General features: G+C 38.2%; 1 protein-coding gene across 1 annotated transcript in view; it reads left to right on the top strand.

Annotated features, from left to right (window-relative positions):
• LOC131079975 (flowering locus K homology domain) overlaps positions 1–19,104 on the top strand; it is a 200,076-nt gene that overhangs the window by 17,370 nt on the left and 163,602 nt on the right. The window contains exon 2 of the mRNA XM_058018026.2: positions 7,005–7,309. Within this exon, the coding sequence (XP_057874009.2) occupies positions 7,019–7,309 (291 nt within the window). The 5' untranslated portion in view covers positions 7,005–7,018. The remainder of the gene's footprint in view (positions 1–7,004; positions 7,310–19,104) is intronic.

The raw sequence follows: 19,104 nt of genomic DNA on the forward strand, positions 1-19,104 counted from the left end.
AAAGTTCGTGGAGTGATACAGGGACATCGTGTGATATCATTGATTGACACTAGAGTGACCCAATTTTATTGATGCTTAGTTGGTGGAGAAATGAGGCCTACAGACATAGGAGCATGATGGGTTTAGAGTCATTGTGGCCAGTGGACACAAAATTTTATGTACTCAAAAAATTACTAACTTGCATATGAGGATCGGTGATTATGAGTTGGTTGATGATTTTTATGTGATAGACATTGGAGATTATGATGTCATACTAGGCATGACTTGGATGGCTTCTCTAGTGGAGTTTACATTTAATTTGGAAAAGGTAGAAATGAAATTTGAACATCAAGGCAGGAAAGTGGTACTTTGTGGTTTATTAGATGGTGGACTTAGAGTGGTATCACTTAGGCGGGTGGAGAAGTTGTTTCATCATGACTAGATGCAGTGGGCCGCAGAGATTTTGGTGATGCGAGAGGGAACTGGACAACAGAAACAGGAGTATCCTTCACATGTGCAGTCATTGTTGACCAAACACTCCATAGTGTTTGGTGATATTCCACTAGGAAGACCTCTTGACAGGGGAATTGAGCATGTGAAAGAATTAGAGGAGGGGGCTAAACCTGTTATTACCACACCCTACATGCATCCTAAGAGGTATAAGGATGAGATTGAGAAGGCTATCAAAGAACTTCTTGAGATGGGGCACATTAGACCTAGTAAGAGTCCATTTGCTTCCTCAGTTGTATTGGTAAAAAAGAAGGATGGGACTTTCAAGATGTGCATTGACTATAGGGAGTTGATTAAGAAAACAATAAAAAACAGATACCCAATTCCCTGCATTGATGAACTCATAGATGAGTTACATGGAGCCTTTTGCTTCTCCAAGATAGACTTGAGATTCGACTACCAATAGATTCGGGTTAGGGAAGATGATGTGGAGAAGACAACTTTTAGGTGTCATTTTGGTCACTTTGAGTTCTTAGTCATGCCCTTTGAGTTGACTAATGCACTAGCTACCTTCCAGTCCTGTATGAACAGGATATTTAGAGATCAGTTGAGGAGATTTGTACTGATATTTTATGATGATATACTTTTTTATAGTAAGACTTGGGAGGAGCATCTAAAACACATTGATATTGTGCCGTGTGCATTTGGAATGACTGAGTTGCTATATCTGGGTGACATTATTAGTGCTGAGGGTGTTTGTGTGGATTTGAAAAATCTTTGGGCTATCATAGATTGGCCGCCACCCCAGAATATTTCATAGCTATATCCAAGTCAAAAAGAGGATTGCCAATTATCTTCTCAACACCCATGTCAAACAATGGGTTTTCAATGGGAACCACAAACTAATTTTGCAAAGAAAGTGAACTGCTGCTATGATGAATACCAAAATCAAAACTATCATACCCGTCTTTAATGATTTCATAGATTTCCAAAAACTCCTGTGCATCTTCATTATTATTTTCAGCAGCATGTTGTGGATCCAAATCTTTTAAATCCCTAAATTTTTTCTCAAAGTCAACCCCATGCAAAGATAAATCAGACTTTGTATCATGATTTTCAGCAAAAGGAAATTCATCCAATATAGGGTCCTCATCATATTTAGGAGCTAACACACTTAGATCCTACATTTCAAGGAGTTGATCACCTTGTTTAGAGGAAATGTACTCACCGAACTCCTCATGAGCGGTAGGCTCTGTGAAAGAGTCATTCCCAAACTCACTAGTACTCATGTCATCATAAGCATCACTCTTCAGAAGTTCTGTTTGGACATCCAATTTGTATCCATCTAGACCGACATCATTGGAAATGTCTAATCTCAAACTCAAGGTTGTTGTTTTGTTCTTTTCTTTATGCAAAACCTCATCCACAGTAGTTGCATGCATCACCAACGAGTCTTCATGAAGCACTGTCTCAAAGTTATGTGTCAAAGCACCAACTCCATCATTTGTCTTTGTGTTAAAGATATTATTTTCAAACTCTTCCTTATGTTTAGATTTTGCAAGAACCTTTACCGACTCCCTTTTAATATTTGGATCCTTCATCAAATTAATCAATCCTTGCATTAACTCATACAGACTTATTTGTGGTAGACATTCTTCCAAACTCTGATATGCAACCAAAAAAAACCACGACTCAATAGGATGGTGGGAAGAACTTGTGCTCTGATCAGCTGAACACATAGGTTGGCAGGAAAACCAGCTTTGATACCACTGAAATATCCCCCCTTGATTTTTTTCAAAACAATTTCCAGTTACAAACACTACAAGCACCCGTTAGGGTTAGAAAATGATAATCAAAACATTGCTGAAAGTAACCCTTCCACTTTCTAATCACCAAGAGCCCAGTGTGGGAAGGTGAGAGCATACGGTGATAAGGGGATCGTTAGCTTCAATAATCAACTGGAAATTACAATGTTGGGCGGCAAGCTAGCCCATTCTGCTTGTCCAATGGGTTAATAGAAATTTAACAACAGTTTGGCGGTATGACCAACCAATTACAATGCCAATGAAACTGAAGTAAATAACAATCACTCGACCACTTATTCAGCAGGAGGACTAAGAATGAAAATAACAATCCACTCAACCGCTTGTTCAGCGGGAGGACAACATTACAATAAGAAAAGATAGGCGGTAAAGTCAGCCTCTTCCACTTACTCAGTGGGTCACGTGTTACAATCCAAGAAGAAATAGTTGTTAGTACTACTAATCAGCTTTACAATATTTAACATGAGATTTCAGAATAAGAACATCATTGTCCATTGCTGCAAATGATAAGATATGCACTCCAAAACCACCAAAGGCTAACCTCTCCAAAAAAACACTACTCACTATCAATCTTGATATGCAGACATCAAGCTGGAAATATGCAGACCAACAACTACAAAACTCACAAAAATGCTCACAACTTTGCCCACACTCAACGGAATGACCCCAAATCAGATGCAAATGAAAGTTAGGAGATAGGCGATTAAGCTAGAACTGACAAACACGACAAACATAACCAAAACTATTTTACACGCATCCCAAGATAGCTTCAGCATGGTACGGCTAGGGCAAAAATTCGATTTGCATTATAAAATTAATGACTCCAAGATAAACACTAAAAACTTATAGGGATAATCTCTTAGAGCATAGAGAAATAATGAACCAATACCCAAAACCGACAGATGACCACGCAGAGACTTATGAGAAAACACACCTACAACACACTGGAAACAACAACCTGGAACTCACACACAACACACTAAAATTAGAATACTTAAATCACAAAATTCGCACTGAATTCCATCTATTCTCCTGAGTGAAGAACAGTCCCAACTAGTCGCTATCTTCTGAGCGAGAAGCTAAGCATTCAATCAACACTTTGACAGCACTTCGTTACAATGTTCATGGATGCCCAAAATGAGAGCCCAAGGCCTTTATTTATAATCTTCTCCCCAAATTGAACTTCCTTTCCCTCCAATATGGGATTAAACATTGGCGTTCAAATTTCTTTTAATTTGCCTTTCATTTCACTTCATTTCATTACCTCACCAAATCGCCCAAGTAATAAAATATTTTGTTTAGCAACAAACGTATTTTCTCCCTTTAGTGGCCGCCACTTATGATGAACATTAGGCTTTATGAAATATCATTGATTTTGTCATAAAATTAAACTGCGTTTTGACGCCCCACTATGAAGGTAAAATATTTTGCCAAATAGACAGGATAAAAATATTATTCCTCCTCTCTAAGTCATCCAAGTCTAAATAAAATAAATATAGGCCTTAACCATTAAAATATACCTTCTTCAATTACTAGCAACTGCTAATGTTGAGCTGAGGCTAAAGTACTGAACTGCATTGCTAAAAATAGCCATCTGAGCTGGAACACAGGGACCTGCCAAAAATAGTATTGCCAAGAATAGTATTTACTATAAATAGCATACTGCTAAAAATAGTAAGTGTTTCCAAAGTGATTTTCACCACATTCTGAGCAGTTGTCGTACTTACTAAAAATAGTAAGTCCAGAAAAGGTCTTCAGATTCGTTTGCACGTCATAGCATTGTGAAGCTCTCTGAAAACCCAGAAAAACCTAGAGCAATAAGCTGCCCTCTCCTCCACTTACTAAAAATAGTAAGTTTGTCAAACTCCGCTGCTTGCTATGCATGTACCATCATCACAAAGCTTTCTAAAAACCCAGAAGGAATCCAGAACCCAAACTGACAAACTCCAACATGCAAGCCACCAAAAATCCTGAAACTTTCTCTTAGAGGTAGGAAACCCTAATTTCTACTCCTGACTAGCCTACGGGTCTCTGGAATAGGCTAACGACCAACTAAACTGGTCACTGTTGAGAAGGGGACATTACAGTCCGCTCTCCCCAATATTTCTTGTCCTCAAGCAACTGCAAGTCTGGATGCTACAAAATATCTTCATTCTCCCAAGTAGCATCCTCCACAGGTAAATTCTTCCACTTCACCAAGTACTCCTTGATTGTCCTTCTCCTCAAAAAGTGCTCTCTAAAATCAATGATCTCCTCTGGAATCAACACCAACCGTCCTTCCTCATCCAAGGGAGGTAAATCTGAAGAGACCACAACATTGTGTCCAAGTCAAGCAAGGAGGATGAAAAGAAGGATGTAAAAGAAGTCAAGCAAGGAGGATGGAAGGCATCATTTAAGACATCTTTATATATTGATTGTTTCTCTTGTAGAGCAGAGATTTTGTTCTAATAGCTCGAGGATGAAACCCCCTTTGAAAATTAAAGGAGGAAACCTAGAAAACCGTTTTCTTTTCCTTGCAGAGTCGGTGGACGAAAACCCTTGACTCAAGCAGATTGGAAGTTATTTTCTAAAGGCATTCCAGTGTGCTAAACTGGTGCAGGATTCAATTAATTCAGTAATTCTATAAGAGCAAATATATGTCATAGATCTAATCTGATTTCTGAGTGTCCAAAACAATAAAATCAAATTTTACAGCAATTGTTAAGTTAATAATAAAATCAGAAATTTCTTATTAATAATTGACTCTGCAAGTTTTTTTGTGAGTTAGATTTTTATTATATTTAAGGAAAAGTAAGAAAAAAATATAGAAGGGACATTACAGTTTATATTTTTCTACACCTGATCTATGATGATGGGCATTGGGTATTTTTTAGTTAACTCAGGGGTATCTCCGCAACCTAGCCCAGCGCCCTACCTGCCTTACCTTGGACTTAACTTTTTCTGCCAAGTTGGGGTTAGGAAGGGGCGAGCTGAGGCGATGGGCATTGAGTTTTAATTGAGTTTAATTTTTCAAGTTGGGGCATTACAGTGCAACCACTAATTATTAACAGTAAATACCTTGATCTCCTGAGAAAGGGTCTATGCTTAATTTTTTAATTATGGGTTTATTGGCTTGTTTGTAGGTTCTCGTTCTTAGTTAACTTGCATGTGCACTTCATTGATTTCCACACTTCTCATTCGCATTACCTGAAATACTCCTCAATAGCAATGACTTTGGCGTCCTCAGTAGGATATTGTGCTTTGTAGAATAAAAGTGCTCTGCCAGGACCCACTTGCTAATTTTGTTGAAGCAGATGGATGTACTGTGCTCTTTCATGCTTGTATTAATTCACTTGGTTTCTCACCAATTTAATGGATATCACACAAGCATTCCATATTAGAGATGCCACTTCTTACTTTGACCTCTAGGTGAGTTTTTGAAGACTTAGTGGCCCTCCTCAGCTTGTTTATCATGATACAATTGGGTTTGATGTTTTGGCATCATGATATATGGGAAACCCTTTAGGTACATCATTATAATCCTCTTCCTTTTGACATTGCTTATGATGACACCAAGTCTATTGAAGGTCTCTGCAATTTGTCTACACCGATTTCTTTAAAAACTATAGAAAGGTGCATGTTCTCCTTCCAAATGATTTTGATCACAAATACGGAAAGTGCTCATGGTGAACGTTCTGAAAACTCCCGTGTTTTGCACTGGTTATTAATGCAATGTCACAAGTAACTAAACTTCTGTATGATTCCTTTTCCTGTAACCTGATGAAAAAGGGATACATCTGCTTTGCCTGTTATGACACCTTCAATTTTAAAAATTGAATATCATTGGAAAAGGTGTTGAGTTGTGAATTGAATTTGTCAATCTTGATGATGGATCATGTGGTGTGGTCCAAAGTGTCAATTAAAAATTTTCTTGGAAGAAAGCCGTGTAGGCAACCTATCATATGTGTGCCCATCGAGTCGTATATGTACCTCACCTCTTCTCCCTATTCACAACTTTAATTCAATATCCAATATTTTATAAAATGTAATTCCTTATGGATTTTGTCACATGTATGGTAGACACTAGGCATGCATACACAGGATTGTTGTGTACTTGGACTGTTATAATATAGCACACACAAGATTCTGTTGTTAGTGCTGTTAAGTTCCTAGACTCTGTGAGTTCACATATATGATATGTGTATGGAGCGCTGTTTTCCCCGTGGTAAACATTTGGAAACATTTATATATGGGAACGGGATTAATTGCAAGCTCTACATATTGACTGTTTTGCACATTTAATGTTCTCTATTATTGCCTCTGAGAACACTCAAATTTTAAACCTGGTTTGTGTCTTTTTATTTATTTTATTCGTCATATTTTTTAATCTTGGATTCTATTTGCTTTCAAAGTATACTCATTTTATAGCCAATATTCTTTGCTGTATTTTTTGCATAAAGATGGATAAGTATCAATGTATCATAAAGTGATGTTCCTTTCTGAACTTTCAAGTAAGAAAATATATAAATATATGTTTTTCAAATATCTGTATTTCTGTTAAATGATAAATATAATTGTTGTTAAAAAAATGATCATAATGATCATTTTTCTATTAGAGAGTGACTGTTCTTGATAATCACTAACTTGATTGCAAGCCCAATATTTCCTAATATGGGTAGTTCAGCATTATCCAATTGAATTATTAGCACTTTGATTGTGATTCATTTATTTCCTGGCATTTTTTATAATATCTGTTTATAAATTTTGATCCAGAACAAGAGGGGCACATGGCAACAGCAGCTGTTGAAACAATGCAGGAGCAATCCAACATGATTGGTATGATAAAACATGCTGCTATTTCTCAGAAAAGGGGGCGGGAAGATGAACTTGGAGCTGGAACAGGGGCAGATAAGAAATGGCCAGGATGGCCTGGGGACAATGTGTTTCGGCTACTTGTTCCTGTTCAGAAAGTAGGTGGAATCATTGGTCGTAAGGGAGAATTTGTGAAGAAAATGTGTGAAGAGACCAGATCACGTATTAAGATTCTTGAAGGAATTCCAGGCACTCACGAACGCACTGTAAGCATTACTTGAATTTAGAGTTCTTATTTTTTGCTATGTTTGTTGGTTCCTGACCTTGATTTTCTGTTATAAAAGCAACACATTAACATATTGCCATATAAGAATTTGTTCAGCGCTGGATGCAGACTAGTGACACTTTTAGTTGTTGGCTTTCAAAATTCAACTAGGGCCTTTTCTAGGAAGAGGATTGGCAAATTGATGTTAAATGCTTTTTTCCTTCTAATGTACGGAATCATAATAAGATAAGGTAATGTATTTTAAGATACAGTTATTTTGAGACTTTAAGTTCAAAGACCTTCAAAAGTTTGCTGTTTGGGACCACTACATCTCTTGGCAAGATTTTGCACTCCTTTAATGCCTCAATCAAAATTGATTTCTTTTTTCTTTGCTTTAGGGCTTTTTGCTTCTGGCTATATGGACAGCAACTATTTCCCCTTACTTAATACTTTTACTCTATTTATAGCTCCAATCTTCACCTTACATGATACTATAAGTCTATAGCTGATGGTAAAAGAAAAAGGCTGTTATAGGAATAGTTGTTAATTATTATTATTATTTGGTAGATTAATAGCTTCTATGTGGCAACACCCTTTAATATTAAGTCAAAAAAGTTTTACATTCAAGTCTTCTGCAACAATATCTGCCATTGAGGCATTCAAGACCCAAAAACCGCCCCTAATGATCTGTAAGGGCTGCGTCCTGCTACCCTATACAAACAAAATGTCACCAGAAGAGCAAAATGGTGACCATAACTGTATATCTATGACATCTATTCTACCCATAGCTCCTATCAAACTAGTATCTATTATCATTATATTGATAATATTTTCATCGCTGCAAGTCTGGGCAACTAGATCATTTTTGCTTTCTTCCTTACCAAACAGTCAGGGCCGCATTCCATGTGGGCCTTCAGCTCCTCCTCCCAATTGGTGTCCTCCTTTGCCTCTGTCATTGCCTCCTCCTTGATGACCGTGCCAAAATTGTCCTCCTCCAAGTCATGGTCAAGCCCTTTCTCCTTTAGATACTTCTTAATCTATTACCCACCTTCCTTTAGTATGATCCCCATCAATTTCTTTAGAAAAAAATTATTTCTTGCTATTGCAGGCTTCTTTCTTTCATATGCTTCCAGCTCCTCAGTCATGATCACTGGTAGCCTTGACACCATTCTTCCACTTCTTTGAACTACATAATAGTTTTGGGGGAGGGGAATTCTCTTTCCTCGTCCACATTTGCCAATACATCTTCTATCTCCTCTAGATAGTGGGCTTTGAAAACCTTCTCACATAGAGCCTTCGCCACCATCTTCCCCTCTCCCATGTCCAACAACATTGCTAGAAACATGCCTGATGTGTCGATATTTACCTCATACCTATGGCATGTCCTTGGGAACTCCTCACCTAATATGACTTCTACCCATAGTTACAAGAATTTGCTAGAATTGTTGAGTCTTGCCAATTCCGAAGGTGAGGCAATCTTGTAGAGTCTATGAGCCTCGAGACCCAAACTCACCGAGTCTGATCGAGGCTAGCAAAGTCTTGTTGACGTGTTTTTTAGGACTACGCCAAACACAAAATAAAGTTTACCAATAGTCACTCTATTCTCTCTTGATCAAAGTTATACCGTATGCTAAGATTGCAAGAAAGTTCAAACGGCTAACTCCAAGGTTTCTTTAATCTTGGACATGGCTCAGTCGGTTGATGAATTTGTTGTTAACCCAAGGGGCCTTACGCATTCACTTGAAGAGGAGAACAAATTTATTCAAGTTTAAGGACTTCTATGCGAATGATTTGCAATGAAAGCTCTATTTTTTGGATTTTGGGTTTGAAATATGCAGAAAAGTAAATGAGTGGAGGGTTTAGAAAATTAGGCTAAGACTAATCTAATCCTACAAACAAGGAGACGGGATCACTTATGCAAAGTCTAACCACGCTTCGCTTCACCAACATAGCACAACTACGCGAAGGTGGTGCAATCTTCAGAGGGTGTGTTAAAGATTTTCAAATCACCAATGGAAACCATCAAATCGAACAATCTCCACTGATAATCAAAGTTAAGCATACACATATAATGAAGGCTCAGGCTAACTTTGCACAGTATGCAACAATCAGTTGCACACCAAAAGTATGAGCACGGACTTTGCATCAAGCAATCCTTTCAAATCCAGTTCATCTAACAACATGCAAGCAAATCTAATCTATGTCAACAGAGTGAGACCATGCGAGCTTCAAAACAACACAAGAACACACCAACAATGGAACAATGTATTAAGTGTTTGCTTCAAAAAAACTCTTAGCAACAATCTCAGACAATAATCTGTCCTCTGTTACAAATGAGGGGGGTCGCCCCTTTATATAGGCTTTTGGCCTTGGCTACGTGCAAACCCTAATTAGGGTTTTCCCTTAAAGATTCTCCACTCAAGATGAAACAAGGTGGGAATCAGCATTTAATACCCATTAATCCCATATACAATTAATCCAAATAAGCCCAAAAATGGCATCCATTCGTGCATTAAATGCACCCCATCACACTAAACTTGCCCAAAATACAACAAATATTTCCATGCAAGAAATAAATGCCCATCATTCCACATGCAACGGCTGCATGCAAAAAAATCTGTCATAAAATCATTAAGATGACGGCTGCATGCAAAAAGATTCCTCATGTATTCAATATGCATTGACCCAACTGCCACTTGGCGAGACACCTCTTCTGAGAGAAAATCGCTGGAGAGAAAAAACTTTATCCGGGAAGCATTTTCTTGAAGTTTTGAATTTTCTCTATTCCAGAGGAGATTTTTCATCAATTTTCAACATTTATTTTTTAGGAATTTTCCTAAAATTTAGGAGTCCAGGAGAGAGAAATCTCTCATGACATAATTTTCCTAAAATATAGGACCTGGGTCCACGAGAAAGAGAAATCTCTTATGACTCCAAATCTGTAAGAATTTCCGAATTCTGATGAGATTTGGTGTCTAAAAATAGAAATTTCAGAAAATATCCCGAAGGGATTTTTGCTTTTCATTCCTCTTTGACCCTTGGATTTTCATGCCTTAGACAATTTTTTTCAGTTTTCAAACCTGAGCATGGAATTCATGTCGTATGGTGGAATTCATCATTTCGAAGCCTTGGAAGAATTTCCAATTTTCCTGACCGGGCATAGAATTTTGACTTTGATGAAGGAAATTCATTCTTTCCATGCTCTCCATGGATACCTCCATTTGCTGCCCTCCTGACACTTTGGGTGCTATTTTGCATTGAGGGAGGAATTCATGATTTTTTAACATTCTCGTTCATTACCTCCCTTTGACGCCTTCTTTCCTAGGGCGTGTTGGTTGAAAATTTTTTACACCTAGGGGATGTGCAAAATCGTGGTTTCAGCCACAGTGTGTGAGTATGATACTCTCCTAATTTAGGGAAGGCTCCCCCTATCTACAAACTAAACTAATGTAATATGGGTGAGACAATAGTCTTTCTTCTTCTTTCAAAAAAAACTATATTCTTTTCTCTTCACAGAAAAGTAATAGCAATTGGAAATAAATAATAGCAAATACAAAAATGAGACTTTTTGTGGGATTTTTGGAACATAAAGGGAAGCAAAGTTTCCATGAAAGCACAAAGACCTCCGTCACTTCCTCGGGTTGTGAAAACAGAAAGAAAGCTCAAAGTCTTCAACTATCTATTCTCCTATCAACCTTTTTAGATGATTTTTTGGTAACCAAGCACAATATGTAGCAGCTCAAAGTCTAACTACATGATGCACCTCTTATGCACAAACATAAAAAATAAAAGCAGCACAAAGTCTGCAAGTTACCCCCTTTGTTTGAGCTTTCTACACTGGCTTCAAATGTGACAAACAACTCAAAGTTTGCAGTATCAAATCTTAAAACCAATCTAAAACTCCAAACACAATAAGCAGCTCAAAGTTTGCAAGATTGCATTTAAATCCCTTTGAAAAATAGAACAAAAATCACAATCAACTCCAAAAAATATCGTCACATAACAACTTGAATTGGCACAAAGTCTCAACACAACTTGCCTCTTTTATTGAAAGGAATCTGATTTACATCTAAGCGCTAAGTCTTAGAGTGCACATACAAACTGGCATAATTTTGTTGCATTGCCAACAGATAAAAATTACAATAGACCCTCTCAAGTATTTATAGGAGAGGAACCTTGAGAAAAAGGTGGGAGGATCCTAACTAACTTGAGAAATTCTTTCAACCACCGTGACTTATTCCAACTACAATCCTAATTGAACTCAATTTGTAGTTGCTTTACATGTAATTACAAAAGTGCAAGTGATAAGTTAACTTGCAATTACAAAGATTTTTTTTACATGTAACTTGTCAAAAAAAAATTACAAATGCATAATTGAAATTATTCTCTGTGTCCGAAGACATGACTCTAACTACATCATCCTTTGTCTATGATGAGCTTCATGCTGCTACAAGATGTTAGAACTTGAATAGTTTGGATTGGTGAGGACATCTCGAATCGGAACAAGAACTTGCACCCTTGATAGTCTTTATGTCTTTCACCAACGAACTTCAATCTTATTTTCTTGCTTGGGGTACTACCATTCATTCAGGAGGGAAAGGGCTGCCTTCCTCTTTTCATGTCATGACCATCTCTGTCTTGAAAGCATTCCTTTAATTTGCATCCATGAATTGTTGTTGTATCTCTTCTTCTTTTGTGGCTCCATCATGTTGTTTTAATTTCTTTGTATCATCCTCTAATCTTGGAATTTGCTTGAAAAATAAGGCCCATGCCTTAATCCATTGATTTGGTAGGTCGTGTGTTCAAACAAGATTGACAAGGGAAGGGATAAATTGATGCAAAAATGGGGCCAAAGCTCAATTTCGGGTTTTGGAGACTGCATTAAATGTGTGGAAAAACAAGAGCATTGACTTGCAATTGTGGAGAACAAACATGCAACTTCATATGTGTAATGGGAAAACACAAGTTTGTACTTGTAATTGGACCTTTCAGACTCGTTTTCAAGTGTTTTTGAGTGCATTTTGGACCAATTTCGGGTTTTGGAAGGTTGACTGCAAGTGAAGACACAACTGCAATCGGGTTTTAAAATTCCGACTGCAAGTAGACTTTAAATGGGAAAAATGAATGAAGGTGTGAAATGAATGGATGAAATGGGGTTTTGACATGAGGGAAAATGGAAAGAATGATTTTGACCAGTAATGACAAACTTTATGTGACAAGGAAAGACACATTTTCAGCTTGACAACTTTGGAAGAGGGAAAAAACTTCAATTTGTAATCAGATTTATAAAACCTGAAATCTTGCTTGGTCAAAACAAATTAGCGTGGGAGAAACCCTAATGCTCTTATAAATAGGTGAAGAAGCCAACACGTTGGTATCCCATGCAGCAAACAAATTGGTTTTGCATTTAACCCATTTGACATTAAACGACTTGGAAGGAGAGTTACATTTGATGTCAAACACTCTTCAATGAATGAAGGATGCAAAATATGTTGCAAATGTGGCAACAATGGCGGAATATGGGCACCCAAAACGTGGAGCTTACATAGCAAAAAACGGAGCCAAAAATCCCCACATTTATGCACAACGTGTTTATCAAAACCGTTGAATCCCAAAAGGCACCCACCATCAATCTCCAACAGCATAGCAAGAATGTGGGATGGATTCAAGAGAATAATGCCACAAAAATCAGATTTGTGAGAGCAAGAATGCAGATCGGGTTTTTTCTCCAAGTACAAGCAAATGTGCCCTCCAAAGATGCAATTGGGTTTTTAAAACCCCTTTACAAGTTTTAAATTGCATTACTTTTCCTTCACTTGAGCAATTCGGGTTTGAAAGGAAGAAGAGCAAAAAGAAATAACAAAACAACTTGTAATAGGGAAATAAAATCCCCATTACAAGTTTTAAAAACATAAAGGAACATAAAGACTTGTAATAGGGAAATAAAATCCCCATTACAACTAAAAACTTTAAAACATAAAAACTTGTAATAGGGAAATAAAATTCCCATTACAAATAAAAGACACCAGACATAAAAAGACTTTAAAACTTTAAAAGACTTGTAATAGGGAAATAAAATCCCTATTACAACTTAAAAGCACAAAGTAGGAACTTTTATGAGAAGTTACAAGTTCTCATTTCACTTGTAATTTTAAATTCACTTGCAGTTTGTCCAAAAAGTTCCTACAACAACTTAAAAGACATAAAAAGCAAGGGGGAAATAAAAAGTAAGTTACAAGTTACAAGTTTTAAATAAAGTGCACCTGTAATTGTTTTAAAATTTCCTTACAACACAAAAACAAAAAAAAAATCCTAACTTGCAATAGAACTAGAAGGAAAATTTCCCATTTGCAATCAGGAAGAAAAAACACAAAATTGAAGGAAAGACATAGCAAACGAACTCGAAACGCGATGAAATTTGAAATGTGAATTGATGATGGACCGAAGATCACTCCAATTCACCAAGGAGCAAATTTTTTTGCCTCGGGAAGCGTGCCTTAAGAGTAAAATCTCCAACTTGCAGTGGCTGCTCTGAAACCCGAAATTGCACAAAAAGCTAAGAAAATGAAGACCAAAACTCACCAAAACCTGGACAATGATGGCAAAGCTACCACCCAATGATTTGACACTAACAAATGTGTGTTTTACACCTCGTAAAACGTGCCTTGGAGACAAAAACAACACATTTAAACCAAAAATGAGGACAATAGAGTGCTATTTCCCTCTGGTCAAGGAATTCAATGATTTCCAAATTTTCCTTGCTACTTTACATTTGGCGCCTTCCACAGTGCTAGGGCGGAATCTATGTAGGCCAAGAAATTCACAATTTTCCATCTTTCCACGGTGATGTGACTTTAGCGCTCCTCCTAAGGTATGGGCACTATTTTACATTTGGCATGGAACTTCACACTTTCTTCATTTTCCATGGCTCCTTCATTTTGGCGCCTCTTCTACTTTAGGGGCGCAAATTTGGCCAAGGCAAGGAATTCATGCACTTAAGCATTTTCCAAGGTATATTGAGTTTGGTGCCCCATTGCTTCCTAGGGCGACATTTTACACTGAAGGAGGAATTCATGATTTTAACAATTTCCTTAATCACCTCCCTTGGGCGCCTTCCTCTCTCCTAGGGCGCTAAATCACCTTTGGCTTGGAACTTTGATGCTTTGGAGTTTTCCTGGATAACTCTAGTTTGGCGCTCCTCCAAGGTCTTGGGCACGATTTTCCAAGGAGGGAGGAATTTTTCCCTTTTTCCATCATTCCAAGAGCTTTGAATTTTGGCGCCCTGCCTAGGCTTGGGGCGGATTTTTGCCATGAGGGAGGAATTCATCATTTCCTTTGAATTCCAAGAGCATTAGAGTTTAGCGCCCTATTGCTCCCTAGGGCAGATTTTGACTCTAGCTTGGAATTTTCCACATCTTCCATGGAATATCCATTTTGGTGCCCATCCTAGGTATATAGGGCACAAATTTCCACTGTGGAAGGATTTTTAACATTTCTTCCTTGATACCAGAATCCTTCACTTTTCACTTTGCTTTCTAGACAGATGATTTTTGAGCTTTCTTTTCAGGAATGGGCTTCCAACACTTAGCCATTTTTGACTGATCTTTGTCTGCTTTTTGACTTTCCGAAATTAAAAGTAGTCGTGAATGCTCGATCTTCATCACCTTGCCTGAATGATCCTGTCAGAACAAACTTTCCAAAAATAGAAACTTTTCAAAATGTCAGCATTAGACCCTAAAACAGGTTACATAATGACTTACTATAAATAGAAACTTACTAAAAATAGAAATTACTAAAAATAGTAAGTTTGATTTTTGGCGAAATGAAGACATTCCGAGACTCAATAAAATCCCTAAAAAATAGGAACTTTCTAACTCCATTTTGGCTCAAATTTTACTGGGAAGTTCCTTGAAGGGTCGTGGTTCCAGTTATATGTTTAGTTTTTCCAAAACCCTAACAAAACCCCCTAAAATCTAGGACTACAGGTAGAAACCCTAAAATTGATGAAACAAACCTTAGACTTCACCAAATTCACTCAAATGAAAAGCAGACTTAATCAATTTGACCCCTGAACACTCGCAAAGCTGAGAGACTGACGAGATTGCCACCAAAAGACCCTGAAAACCAAAACAAAAGACCGAGAGGGCCTAAAAAGTAGGGGGTTCCCATCTGGGATGGGGTGATGTGTGATTAGGTCACAACATCTGGCGACTCCACGGGTGAAGTGTTGAAAAACACTTCAAGTGTTGAGAAAACACTTCAGGATTTAAACCCAGAGTAAAACACTTTCATCTTAGATTTTCGAGTGTATGCATATACATTGATTCCATCTTAGAAGATCTAAAATGAGTTACGACAGGCTAATAGTATTTATACTTCAAAAGCATCCGAGACATTGCCTCGCTGGCAGTCAAGTGTCCATAGCTCCGACGAGGTTGTTAATGGAATTCCACGAACATTGCTCTACTGCCAACTGGGTGTCCATAGCCCTAGTGGAGTTATCCGCATACTCCCAAAGCCAATATTCTGATAATTCTTTTCATTTTTCATCTTTCATTTCTTTATTTTGATATTCTATTTCATTTTTGTCAATTCCTTTGGCTCGTAGGCACTGAAGCCCACTATGGGTTTGGAGATTCCAGTGGCGCTGAAGCAAGATGTAAGGTTTTTACCGGCCATAACCTCTCCGAGGAGATCCAAATGATTCAAAGTAATTGATAAGCGTGAAAAACTTTACAATCTCAAGATTCAAGTGTCTTGATAAAGAAATGGTGGAATACAACCAGACTTGTGCAAGTTAAAACATCATCACCCCACTCACAGACAAGAATTCTGAACAAATCAGGCCACTCAAAACCCTAGACCTAAGCAAAACCACACGAGCAGACAAGCTCGAGGGCAACCAACACCAAAGGCTGCAAACCAAAACCGAAACAAAACCCACAACAAACAAAAGCGAAACAAACCAAAAGGAAAACCAGAACCCACGGGGGAGAAAACAAACCAACAAACAAATCAAAATCCCCGAAGGGGAAAACCTAATCGATTATAGTACAAAGCAAGCCCCAAAAGGAGATCTACGATTGGAAATAATGCTTGAGGAATTGCCCATTGACGGGCAATGGAATATCCTCTTTGGTTAGAGTCTTCAACTTAAATGCATTATCTCCAAGGATTTCAGAGATTTGATAAGGGCCCATCCACAGCTTGTCGAACTTGTTATGATCACCTCTTCTTTCATGGGCCTTATCCCAATACAAAACCAAGTCAGAAATCCTGAAACACTTGACTTTAGCCTGTTTGTCAAACCATTGTTTGACCACTCCTTGATGCCTCGCAAAGTTATCGAGAGCTTGATCTCTCTTCTCCTCAAGGTGTAGCAATTGTGAAAGACGTGTTTGAACTGTGTCTTCTCCATCCAGGTATTCTTGTAGAAATTGCAAAGTTGGAATCCTCAACTGAACGGGAAACACTGGATCCTGCCCATAAACCAAATGATAGGGAGATGTTCCTAAGGAGTTCTTTGTTCTCGTCCTATCTGCCCAAAGAGCAAACCTCAGCTATGTATGCCAGTCCTTAGGATTCTTGTCCAACAGCTTCTTGATTGCGTTCAACAAATTCTTATTTGTTGACTCAGCCAACCCTTTTTCCCGGGGGTAATAATTCAAAGAGAATTTCAATATGATCTCGTACTCAAAGGCCCAATTTGAGAATTTCAGTGATGAGAATGCGGGACCGTTATCGCACACTAGAGCGTGTGGACATCCAAACCTTGTGATAATGTTCTCTTCAAGAAACTTAATCACTACATCCGTGGTGCATAATTTCAGAGCTTGGGCTTCAGACCACCTTGTGTAGTAATCAGTAGCCGTAAGGATGTATTTATGCTGAGCTGAAGAAGGAGGATTGATTGCTCCAATAAAGTCTAGACCCCACTGAGCAAATGGCCTTACTTCAATTACTGGCTGGAGCGGCATAGCAGGATTTTTCTCTCGAACAACGACCACCTGACATGTGTGAAATGCTTTCACATGTTCGTATGCATCTTTAAACAACGTGGGCCAATAATAACCTGCTCTGGCAATCTGATGTGCTGTAGCCAAACCACCTCCATGACTCGTTCTGAACTTGCCATGGAAATGTTCCATAATTTGTTTGGCTTCTTCTTTCCCCACACATCTTTAGTATATCCCCTCATGATTTTTCCTGTATAGCACAACTCCGTGTAGCATGTATTTCTGGCTTTTCATTCGTAACGCCCTCTTCTGGACAGGATTTCGATGTGAAGGGCACCTGTGGTTCAATAAGTAGTAAATAACATCATCATACCACTCCCCAGGAGATACTTCCTCAAGGACATATATCTGTTGCACTAACCCAAGTCCTACTGTGGCAATTGTCTTTGCTAATGCTTGACCTCAAACTATTTTCATTGGTTGTATCTCAATGTCATATTTCTGGATCGTGGCGACCCACTTGCCTCTTCTTTCACCCAATTCATTTTGCATCAATAAAGTCTTCACAACTGCATCAGGAACAATGGCGAACACCTTGCTTCTCAATAAATAATGCTTGAATTTCTTAATACCCTTGACCAATGCATATGCCCATTTCTCCACATTTGGGTATCTTAGTTCTACATCCTTCAATGGCGCACTCATGAAAGCAATTGGATGTTCATCTTTTTTTCACGTTTTCTGAGTGAGAATTGCTACGTAGGTATGCTTTGAAGCAAAGGAGTACAAATAGAAGGGCTTGGTATAATCAGGGTTGACAAGGATCAGGGCATTCACATTTGCTTGCTTTATTTCCTCAAATGCTCGCTTTGTTGAACATATCATTCAGTGGCTTCACAATCTCAACAAATCCAGTAATAAACCTCATGACAAAGTTAATCTTGCCAAAGAATGACTTTAATTCCCTTTGACTGGCTGACAAGCCAATCTTTGAAATGGCCTCAATGCATTTAGGATCAATGGAGATTCCCTTTTCAGAAATAACATGCCCAAGAAGCTTCCCCTCAGTTACACTGAACATGCATTTCTTGGGATTTAAAGATATCTCGTACCTTCTGCAATGTTGGACGATCTTTCACAGATCATCAATATGATCTTCCCTTCTTTTGGAAAATACCGTGAGATCGTCCATATAGATTATTATGCATTTTCCAACTAAGTCACGAAATGCAATGTCCATCGCCCTCTGGAAGGTGGCTCTTGCATTAATGAGCCCAAATGGCATTCTCCTATAGGTGAAAGTGCCCTACTTGGTGGTAAAGGCTATCTTCAATTTGTCTTCTTCTTCCACCAAAACTTGGTTATATCCAGAATACCCATCCAGAAATGACATCATTTGAGAACCATTAACTATTTGCAACACTTCGCCCAGAGAGGGCGGAGGATAATTATCCTTTTCAGAAGCTTTGTTTAAGTTCTGGAAATCAACACACAACCTTATTTCTCCGTTCTTCTTTCTAAGTGGAACCAAGTTGGCGACCCACGTCGAGTGCCTAATTGGGAATGTTATCCTGGCTGAGAGTAATTTCTTTACTTCTTGATAAATCAGGGGCTCCAACAACGGATTCAGAGGCCTCTGCCTTTGCCGAAAAGGCTTGCTTCCTGGATTTAATGGAATGGGGTGTGTGAAAAGAGAGGTATCATAGGTCTTCAAATCTTCGTATCCCCATGCAATAACATCAAAAAATTCTTTCAAAGTCTTCAATATTCCTTCCCTTTCTTCTGGGGTACAAACTTCCCCAATAAACACGTTCTTCACTTGTCCATCCTTCCCTAGGTT

Source organism: Cryptomeria japonica, chromosome 10, assembly GCF_030272615.1.
Source record: "Cryptomeria japonica chromosome 10, Sugi_1.0, whole genome shotgun sequence".
Lineage (NCBI taxonomy): Eukaryota > Viridiplantae > Streptophyta > Pinopsida > Cupressales > Cupressaceae > Cryptomeria > Cryptomeria japonica.